The sequence below is a fragment of the Panulirus ornatus genome, chromosome 10, assembly GCF_036320965.1.
Source record: "Panulirus ornatus isolate Po-2019 chromosome 10, ASM3632096v1, whole genome shotgun sequence".
Lineage (NCBI taxonomy): Eukaryota > Metazoa > Arthropoda > Malacostraca > Decapoda > Palinuridae > Panulirus > Panulirus ornatus.
In genome coordinates this window covers 7620598-7632008 of record NC_092233.1, presented here as the reverse complement: position 1 = coordinate 7632008, position 11411 = coordinate 7620598, and the positions used below count along the sequence as shown (strand labels likewise).

The window sequence follows — 11411 nt, the reverse complement described above, 5'->3', positions numbered from 1 at the left end:
CAATATTATCTCTTAAAAATATGATGCAGATACGTCGTTGCCATGACAACAAGGGTAGTGTGTGTGGAGGAGACTTGAGCCTACCTTGTGGAGTGAGATCCCCCTCGTCCACACACCCAGGACGACCTGATCTCTATTTACAGCACTGCAAAATCCGACACCACAACAAACCAAAGCTTCCCTGGTCAAGAGGAGGGAGGTCATCAAAATACTGGGCCATTTCAGCCATTTGCAGATAATAAAAGCACGTCAAGTACTGTGGACGTGAACAATGGCAGGTGCAGCAGTGGCTGACCAAAGTGCCACCTTCCAGATCCGTCCTGATCTGAAGGATAAGTAAGTTTAACGTTTGCCTTTGGGGGGGTATGTATATGAGGGGGTTTATTGACACTAGTTACCAAGTGTGTTGCAGGTCTAGTACAATATTTATTTTTTGTCAGTAATGGCAATTTTCCCAGCTGGTGGATAACGGTGGGTAAAACGTTACTTTTCTTACTAATTTACTCAACAGAAGCCATAGTACCAAAGGCGCCATTGAGGACTGTTGTCACATAGGACAAGTCGTCACATAGGCAAGTGTGTTAATGGATCATTCCAAGCCAGTCCTCACCCTCATTCGCACCAAGTCACTACTCAGCATAATATGTAAAGGGATCAATCCAGGCCAATCCTTCCTCGTACCTTACCATGTCGCCACATAGCCCAGTGTGTTAAGGGAGGAATCAAGGCCAACCCTGATTTTAACTTCAACCTCAGTCTCTTAAAGTTGTCACACAAGTTGATGTGTAGTGGAAACAGTTCAAGCCAAATGTTCCTTAATCTTACCTTTAACGTCACAAAGTCACTACACACACTAATTTGTATAGGGAGTAGTCCAAGCCAGAGCTCACTAGAATGTAAAAGATTGAATTTATTAGTAATTTTTTTCCTTATATGTCCAGAAAAAATGTAAAATTAAAAGAATGCAAGTTGGTGGAAATCACATGGTAAAAATCGAAAAAATAAAGGGCCCAGTGTCCTGCTCTCAACCATTTTAAGTCATTTGCTCTCTTTTGTGAACAATTTGTGTATGGAGTAAATATCGTTCTTGTTTTTAAGAAATTTCCCTCATTTGTCCCATTGCTTATTATCGTTATCTTACAAGCATTTGGATTGCCTTTGGCAAGGAAGGAAAACATATGATTACATTTTACCACAGGCAAGCTTAATTCGAGCAGAAACAGAAGTGCCTTGAGGATCATGTCAAAAATCTGCTGGAGAAGAATGCTCAAATGGCTGGTTAAGCCACAGCCACATTAAACTTAATCATGCAATCATGAAAAAAAAAAAAAAAACTATGCCAGTCTCTCAAAAGTCATCATCAGGAGGAGTGTTTAGCTGTGCTCCAGTTAAGGCTGAACATGATCATTATTAAGTTTGCTAGTTCAATGATTAAGTTTATGTTTTCTGTTTTGATATGTTGAGTGTCTTGACTGTAATGCGATAAATCTAACAAATGAAACAATGATATATGGACTAGAATGGAAGATACCATTCTCTCTCTCTCTGATCATTCATGATGTTAACATTAGCCTATCACTTTTGATACTTTTGTGCTTTATCATTTTTTATGAAGATTGGTAACAAATGGTTACCAGTCATGTCCTTTGTGTATTATATGGTACTACTAACAGTCAGTTAATGTCAATTTACAAATTTACATATAGCAATACCATGGAGAACAGAGGCCATGTTCAAATTATATTAATAAGCGTCATGTGGTAATAGCATTGATTGGCCATGCTTTACATTATTCTTTGCAAATTTTTATCAGACATATGTTTCAAACTGCGATGCTGTTTCCTGTGGGCCAGGGTAGTGCCAGGAAATGGATGAAGGCAAGCAAGTATGAATATATATATGAATATATATGTATATGTCTGTGTGTGTATGTATATGTATGTATATGTGCATATATGGGCATTTATGTATATATATGTGTGTGTATATGAGTGGATGGGCCATTCTTTGTCTGTTTCCTGGCGCTACCTCGCTGACACAGGAAACAGCAATTATGTATAATAAACAAATATATAAGCACCATGTGATAATGGCATCAGTGGAACATGCTTGCATATCTTGCCACACCCACAAATAAATTTTTTTAAGATATCTTGCCTTTTCATTGTGTACCCTATTTTCTTTATTCCTCTTATTATTCTTAGTAACTTGACAAGATTGTAAAGCTATTGATCACTCAGGCTTCAATAAAAGTTTAGTTCTATTCAAATGCATATTATTGTCTATTTGTGTATCATGTTCCTATTGTCTTTTCCTTTAGTTAATAGTTAAAATCTTTATTTTTTTAAACACCACTAATCCATTAGTCTGTATGAGTACTTATATATGTCCTAGGACACCATGTGCATCTAAATTGATTGCAACCAAATTTTAGTCATGTTTTGCCATCCAGCACAATTTTCCTGATCCAGCCAAGCACCAGAAAGAAGTTACCTGAGAAAAGTACATGCTGACAGTAAAGAGGATGGCTCATTACTTCATGCTTGTATAACAATTGGAACAGTTAGGGACTGATATGGTTGCAAATCTGGAGTGAGGTTTTCAGGTTGGGAAGAACACCATACATTATCACGTGTTGCCTCTTCATGATTTTCTGTTATACCCATGTTCTTAGGGACTGATATGGTTGCAAATCTGGAGTGAGGTTTTCAGGTTGGGAAGAACACCATACATTATCACGTGTTGCCTCTTCATGATTTTCTGTTATACCCATGTTCTTAGGGACTGATATGGTTGCAAATCTGGAGTGAGGTTTTCAGGTTGGGAGGAGCACCATACATTATCATGTGTTGCCTCTTTATGATTTTCTGTTATACCCATGTTCTTAGGGACTGATATGGTTGCAAATCTGGAGTGAGGTTTTCAGGTTGGGAGGAGCACCATACATTATCACCTGTTGCCTCTTTATGATTTTCTGTTATACCCATGTTCTTAGGGACTGATATGGTTGCAAATCTGGAGTGAGGTTTTCAGGTTGGGAGGAACACCATACATTATCAAGTGTCGCCTCTTTATGATTTTCTGTTATACTTGGTGTGAAAAACCTTGTCCACATATTTTTGTTTATCATTCATGTGGTGTAGCAGTTAGTGATGCCAACCCTGATGCATTCGCATAGGTTCAATTCCTGGTTGCAGTTGTCTGTACTCAGTAAACCAAGCTGCTCATCCTCCCCTGAGTTGGTTGATAAAATGGGTACCTGGCTCAGGGTTGGTTATGTACATAGCATTAATGAGATAGCCTTGAGTAGGGCATTCACTTGCCTGTACCATGTCAGTTAAAAAAAAATCACTCCTTGTACATTTTGAAATATCAACAGTAAAAGTAAATGAATTTATCAGCAAATTTGCATATAGTGAACACATTTAAAACTTTAAATAATGAGCTGTGATACATCTTTAGGCCAGCTATACACTGTTTTTCACAAGTGATATCTTCTGGAGATATGAAAGAACATAATTATTTCTTTGATAATTACAAAGAACCACATGTCCTCAGGTTTCGCAGTAGTTTGGTTCGGGAAGTTATCCACAGCACTTTGGTGGAACAGCTCACAGGGTTTGTCTACAGTGCAGAGGCTGGAGAGGAGATGACAAAGTCATTGTCAGACCTTCTCAGAAGTAAACTTTTAGGTTGGTGGAATCATTATTTGACCAGATGATGTTGCATTAGTAATGTCTGTATTCTACATTTTATTTATGATTACTCTTAAGTCTTTAACCCTGTCTTTCTCAAGAATTTACTTTCCTTTGAAATATTTACTTATTTATGAGTACTTATTTTAAGATTTTGCCAAAAAGGAGAGCTAGCATGTGCAGCTCACATAGGAAAATTTAGTTACAAAGAATGAGTCCTGTGAGTTATGTGATGGTACTGTTATCTTAGAGATGGATAGATTGTATTTTCATGGACTGAATGCCAGCATACCCACTTGTGGGTGAGGCAGAAGAAAAGATGGTAACCTGAGCCAAAGGAATGAAACTTGATAGCTGGTGAAGTGCTGGCTAACTTCAAAGATATTATAAACCCTCCCATTACCCTGGTGGGGACCCCCCCCCCCAAAAAAAAAAAAAAAAAAAAAAGAAGAAAAGATATATGTAGGAAGTGAAGAAGGGTATAGTATATCAGGGCATGAACATTCAGGAGGGTGAGAGACATGCATTGGATAGAATGAACTGGATCAGTGTGCTGAACCAGGGCGTATGAAGTGGTCATGGTAAACCACGGGTTAGTGTGTGGGGTCAGGCTAAGAATGGGAGCCTTTGGTTTCAGTACATTATATATGATAATTAGAGAGTAGATGTGTGAGTGTATGAGGCCATTTTTCCTTTGTTTTTGGCATTACCTGGTTAAGGCAACAGATGCATTGGTGTATGTATAAATATTATTATCGAGTTTGGGATGGTGTGTGAAAGGATAAAGTCCACAATTAATGTGAGTAAAAGTATGGTTATTACATTTAACTGTGGATGGAGACAGGTTGGTTGGAGTGTGTTTGAATGGAGAGAACTTTAAGGAATTGGAGTGTTATAAATATGAGAGTGGTTAAAGCAGCAGATGGAACCAAGGAAGTTGAAATGGGTGGGTAGGTGAGGGGTCTCAGGTCCTGGGTGCACTGAGGAGTGTATGGAAAGAGAGGGCACTGTCTGTAAGGGAAAGAATATGTTTGTTTGATGGTACAGTAGTCCTGATAGTTTTATATGGATGCAAGGCATAGGCCCTAAGTCAAAATGTACTGTAAAGGGTAAATCTGTTGCAAATGAAATGCTTGAGGTTAAAATGTGGTGTGAGAAGGGTTGATCAAATCAGAAACTTTAGGGTTAGAGAGAGGTGTGGTAGAATGAAAGGTATTTATGAGAGTTGAAGAGGGTGTGCTGAAATGGTTTGGACCTATACAAAGGAGGAGTGAGGAGAGGCTGACTTAGAGGCTATATATGTTGGAAGTGGAAGCAGCATGGAGAGGGGAATGTTGAGGATCGGGTGGAAGAATGGAGAGAGAGTGATTGGGGCCAGAACATGCAGGAGGATGTAGGGCATGCATAGGATTTGGAGCAATATAGTTTAGAAGTGGATGACATGCTGTGAGTGTGCTGAAAGAAGGCATATGAAGCAGTCAGGAAAAACCACAGAAAGGACTGTGGGGTTTGGCTGCAGATAGGGGAGCACCAGTTTTTGTGCATCATATATGACAGCTAGAGAGTAGATGTAGGTAAATACAACCATTCCATGTCTGTATTACTTGCATTTGCCTTCAATTGCCTATGCATACACATCATAAAACACACTTACATCCTCCTGCAACAACTCTTCACTCTCAGCAAACAACACAGTAACATCCGCAAACAGGCTTGCCACTAGCCACCATATGTCACTGCCACGCTCCATTTCTGCACCCCTTTTCCCTAGTTTTGCTTTCATCTGTTGTTATCACTCCAGCCATATATATATATTAAAAAGCCATGGTAACATCATACAGCCCTGCTCCACACCTACATGTATCACAAAGCCTTCATTCAGCTCTCCATACACTCTTACACATGGATTTGCTCCTCTATAGAGGGCTTTCACACCATACAACAGTTGTCCCCCTATACCATATATCCCTTATACATTCCATAAAGCATTCCACTCAACTCTATCATACGCTTTCTCCATATCCATAAAAGCTGTATACTACTTCTTACCTTTCCCTAAATATTTTTCCATGGTCATCTTTACCACAAAAATCTGCTCCACGCATCCCCTACCTTTCCTAAAACCCCTTGCTCTTCACTTATTCTGCATTCAGTCACTTCCATCACTGTCAATAAATATTCTTGCATACATTTTTCCTGGTATACTTAACAGACTTGTTACCCTATAATAAGTCCACGCTATCACATTTTCTCCTCCATACTTCAGCATTTCAGCCATAATCCCTGGGGATGGGGGAGAAAGAATACTTCCCACGTATTCCCTGCGTGTCGTAGAAGGCGACTAAAAGGGGAGGGAGCGGGTGGCTGGAAATCCTCCCCTCTCTTGTTTTTTTTTTAATTTTCCAAAAGAAGGAACAGAGAAGGGGGTCAGGTGAGGATATTCCCTCTAAGGCCCAGTTCTCTGTTCTTAACGCTACCTCGCTAACGCGGGAAATGGCAAATAGTATGAAAAAAAAATATATATATATATATATATATGTAGCATTTATGGATCCGGAGAAGGCATATGATAGAATTGATAGAGATGCTCTGTGGAAGGTATTAAGAATACATGGTGTGGGAGGCAAGTTGTTAGAAGCAGTGAAAAGTTTTTATCGAGGATGTAAGGCATGTGTACGTGTAGGAAGAGAGGAGAGTGATTGGTTCTCAGTGAATGTAGGTTTGCGGCACGGGTGTGTGATGTCTCCATGGTTGTTTAATTTGTTTATGGATGGGGTTGTTAGGGAGGTGAATGCAAGAGTTTTGGAAAGAAGGGCAAGTATGAAGTCTGTTGGGGATGAGAGAGCTTGGGAAGTGAGTCAGCTGTTGTTCGCTGATGATACAGCACTGGTGGCTGATTTACGTGAGAAACTGCAGAAGCTGGTGACTGAGTTTGGTAAAGTGTGTGAAAGAAGAAAGTTAAGAGTAAATGTGAATAAGAGCAAGGTTATTAGGTACAGTAGGGTTGAGGGTCAAGTCAATTGGGAGGTAAGTTTGAATGGAGAAAAACTGGAGGAAGTAAAGTGTTTTAGATATCTGGGAGTGGATCTGGCAGCGGATGGAACCATGGAAGCGGAAGTGGATCATAGGGTGGGGGAGGGGGCGAAAATCCTGGGAGGCTTGAAGAATGTGTGGAAGTCGAGAACATTATCTCGGAAAGCAAAAATTGGTATGTTTGAAGGAATAGTGGTTCCAACAATGTTGTATGGTTGCGAGGCGTGGGCTATGGATAGAGTTGTGCGCAGGAGGATGGATGTGCTGGAAATGAGATGTTTGAGGACAATGTGTGGTGTGAGGTGGTTTGATCGAGTAAGTAACGTAAGGGTAAGAGAGATGTGTGGAAATAAAAAGAGCGTGGTTGAGAGAGAAGAGGGTGTTTTGAAATGGTTTGGGCACATGGAGAGAATGAGTGAGGAAAGATTGACCAAGAGGATATATGTGTCGGAGGTGGAGGGAACGAGGAGAAGTGGGAGACCAAATTGGAGGTGGAAAGATGGAGTGAAAAAGATTTTGTGTGATCAGGGCCTGAACATGCAGGAGGGTGAAAGGAAGGCAAGGAATAGAATGAATTGGATCGATGTGGTATACCGGGGTTGACGTGTTGTCAGTGGATTGAATCAGGGCATGTGAAGCGTCTGGGGTAAACCATGGAAAGCTGTGTAGGTATGTATATTTGCATGTGTGGACGTATGTATATACATGTGTATGGGGGTGGGTTGGACCATTTCTTTCGTTTGTTTCCTTGCGCTACCTCGCAGATGCGGGAGACAACGACAAAGCAAAAAATATATATATACATATATATATATATATATATATATATATATATATATATATATATATATATATATATATATATAAAACCTTAAAGTTTGTTACAATTTAATCTTACTTTCAGAATTGAACCTACCTCGGTACAAGTATGTTGTTAATATTGTAATTGGAGAGCAGCGAGGTGAAGGAGTTAAGGTTGGTGCACGTTGTCTGTGGGATGCAGATACAGACAATTATGCCTCTGATGTGTTTTTGGCTGTAAGTAAATTCATTTGAAGGTGTGTTAAGCAGTTTAAACTTCATTTTCCATCAGGATGGAGATTAAGAAAAATATATAAGCAGCTGATTGTAAAGTCTTGTAATGTACTTAAGGAGAACATTTAAAGGAATATGATAATGAGTATCAATAACTATAATCTTAAGAAAAAAAAAGGCACGTGGCAGATTGTATGAGGGGAATGTACCAGTGAAAGTTCAGCAAAGTTGGAGGGAAGAATATAAGATGTTTTAACAAAATTTTAAGAATCTGATAGAGTATAGCAGAGTTGATGAAGATTTTGGAAGAAAGTTGAGGAAAAGGTTTAAGGGAAATATGAAATTGTAGTGGAAGGTGAAAAAGGAAAGTAAGTGGAAATGTAAATGACAGAAGTAAGGAAGGGGAGATGCCGAATCAAAAGGAGAAAATGAAAGGAAGAAGGAAAATGTATTTTGAAGAAATGATGAATATGGGAGAAGGGGAGGCAGCATTTGTTACATGCATGGATATGAAGGATGAAAGGAAAAGGATACACGTGCAGGGACTTATGACAGGAAGGGAAATAAGAAGGGCAATAATGAGGTTGAAGGTAGGAAAGGCACCTAAATTGGATGGGATTACAGCCGAAATGTTGAATTATGAAGGAGAAAGTATGCAGATTTTATGGATCTAAAGAAAGTACATTGACAGAGTTGAGCAGAATGCTGTATGGGATGTGTTAAGGATGTGTAGGGTAGGGGAACAACTGCTGGATCTTGTGAAAAAACTCTGTAGTGGAGCAAATGAATGTGTAAAATTGGATGAAGAGTTAAGTATAAGTTTCAGTATACATATGAGATAGGGCTGTGTGATGTCACTGTGGTTTTGTAACATAAATATGGATGGAGTGATCAGAGAGATGAAAGTAAAACTAGGTAAAGTGGGTGCAGAGCTGGAGTGTGGTGGTGAGGTATGATGGTTGGTAAGCTTCTTTGTGGATGATACTGTGTTGTTTGCTGTTGTTGCTGAGAGTGAAGAGGAGTTGCGAAAAGTTTCAGGTGTGTTTTATGATGTGCATAAGCAATAGCTGATTGAAGGTAAATGTGAGTAAAAGTAAATAAATGGTGCTTGAAAGGAAACAGAGTGAAAGTATAGATTTACCAAAGCCCTATAGATTAAGAGAAGAAAATGTTATGGATATGGGAAAAGACTGAAAGCAGGGACAGGATTTAAGTATTTAGGAGCTATCTTGGGTAAATTTGGCGATATGGAAGGAGAGATAATGGAGAGAGCAGTACAGTGAAGAGTTATTTAGTCCCTTTATAGAATAATGAAGGGTAAAGGTGTGAGTATGGAAGTGAAGAGAGGATTAAGGGACAGCACAGTCCTCCCAACCCTGACCTAAGCAGCCAAAAGATGGACATGGAATGAGACACAGAGGTCAAGGGCCCAGGCTTTGGAAATTAGTTATTTGAGAGGAGCATGTGGTATGACTAGATTGAATGAAGAAAGAAATGAGGAGGTGTTTGAGAGATTTGGTATGGACGGGAATGCAAAGGGAATTAATTGTGGAGTGGTAGAGTGGGTGAAACATAATACTTTGAGGTGGTTTAGGCATGTGGAAAGAATTCAAGATAGGGAGTTTACAAGGAGAATGTATGATATTATGATTAAAGTGGTGGAATATTGGAGGAAGAGTAATAGTAGGAGAATGTGTGGAATGGTGTATCTGAGGGAGGCATGTAAGGACAAGGATAAATGGAGACTCTTTCCTTGTGACCACCCTCTTGATGGGAGTTCCCAGAGGGGACGGACATGTAAATAGGCATAATTAAAGAAAACAAATTAATCTTGTAGACCTTCAGTGTTTGGAGCCAGTTATAGTGTTAAGCTTTGGAGGAAACTACTACTGTAATTCAGTATTGAGAGATGCAGCTATTGTGTTAGGTCATTTTTATATATGTTATATTATATATTGTACTTAGTCGCTGTCTCCCGCATTAGCAAGGTAGTGCAAGGAAACAGATGAAAGAATAGCCCAACCCACCCACATACACGTGCATATACATAAACGCCCACAATATATATATATATCCCTGGGGATAGGGGAGAAAGAATACTTCCCACGTATTCCCTGCGTGTCGTAGAAGGCGACTAAAAGGGGAGGGAGCGGGGGGCTGGAAATCCTCCCCTCTCATTATTTTTTTTAATTTTCCAAAAGAAGGAACAGAGAAGGGGGCCAGGTGAGGATATTCCCTCAAAGGCCCAGTTCTCTGTTCTTAACGCTACCTCGCTAACGCGGGAAATGGCGAATAGTTTGAAAGAAAGAAAGAAATATATATATATTATCCCTGGGGATAGGGGATTAAGAATACTTCCCACATATTCCCTGCGTGTCATAGAAGGCGACTAAAAGGGGAGGGAGCGGGGGGGCTGGAAATCCTCCCCTCTCTTTTTTTTTAATTTTCCAAAAGAAGGAACAGAGGGGGCCAGGTGAGGATATTCCAAAAAAGGCCCAGTCCTCTGTTCTTAACGCTACCTCGCTAACGTGGGAAATGGCGAAGTTTAAAAATATATATATATATATATATATATATATATATATATATATATATATATATATATATATATATATATATGTGTGTGTGTGCATATATAATACTATTCGCCATTTCCCGCGATAGCGAGGTAGCGTTAAGAACAGAGGACTGGGCCTTTGAGGGAAATATCCTCACCTGCCCCCTCTTCTCTGTTCCTTCTTTTGGAAAATTAAAAAAAAAAAAAAAAAAAAAACGAGAGGGGAGGATTTCACAATATTGCGTGTGATCAAGATATTCCTGAGTCCACGGGGAAAATGAAACACAATAAGTTCCCATGTGCACTTTCATGTAATAATCACATCATCAGGGAGACACAAGAGAGAAATATAAGTCAGTTGATATACATCGAAGAGACGAAGCTAGGATGCCATTTGGTAAACGCAATAATCGCATGCATATATATATATATGGAAAGTTTTGTGGGGCCTGGATGTGGAAAGGGAGTTGTGGTTTTGGTGCATTACACATGACAGCTAGAGACTAAGTGTGAACGAATATGGCCTTTGTTGTCTTTTCCTAGCACTAACTCACGCACGTGTGTGGGGAGGGGGGTACCATTTCATGTGTGGCGGGGTGGCGATGGGAATGGATGAAGGCAGCAAGTATGGACATGTACATGTGTATATATGTATATGTCTTTGTATGTATATGTTGAAATGTATATGTTTGTATATGTTGAAATGTATAAGTATGTATATGTACATGTGTGGGTGTTTATGTATATACATATGTATGTGAGTGGGTTGGGCCATTCTTTCTTCTGTTTCCTTGCGTTACCTCGCTAACGCAGGAGACAGTGACAAAGTATAATGAAAAAAAGAATTTCGATTGTTTGATATCTTTCCTAAATTTTATGGTATGATACAAATCTCTTTACTTTTCAGGAGACTTTCTTCTGTTCTGCTGCAGTCTTTGCTGTTTACTTCTATTGATTCACCATCTAATGAATCATCTCATTTGCCAAAGATGCTCTGCACCAGGGTTTTTTTTTTTTTTGTTAGGCTGGCCAAGTGAATTTAACCAATTTGTCAACATGAATATTTTCGAGGTAATGTTCCTGGCAAAATA

The 11411-nt window shown here is 39.4% G+C and overlaps 1 protein-coding gene across 1 annotated transcript; it reads left to right on the top strand.

Annotated features, from left to right (window-relative positions):
* Positions 1-97: 97 nt before the first annotated feature.
* Positions 98-11411, top strand: LOC139750767 (dynein light chain Tctex-type protein 2B-like). The gene is made up of 4 exons (XM_071665489.1): positions 98-336; positions 3559-3692; positions 7633-7766; positions 11228-11411. Exons 1-4 carry the CDS (start codon positions 272-274, stop codon positions 11273-11275), a joined length of 381 nt encoding a protein of 126 aa, XP_071521590.1. The 5' UTR covers positions 98-271; the 3' UTR covers positions 11276-11411.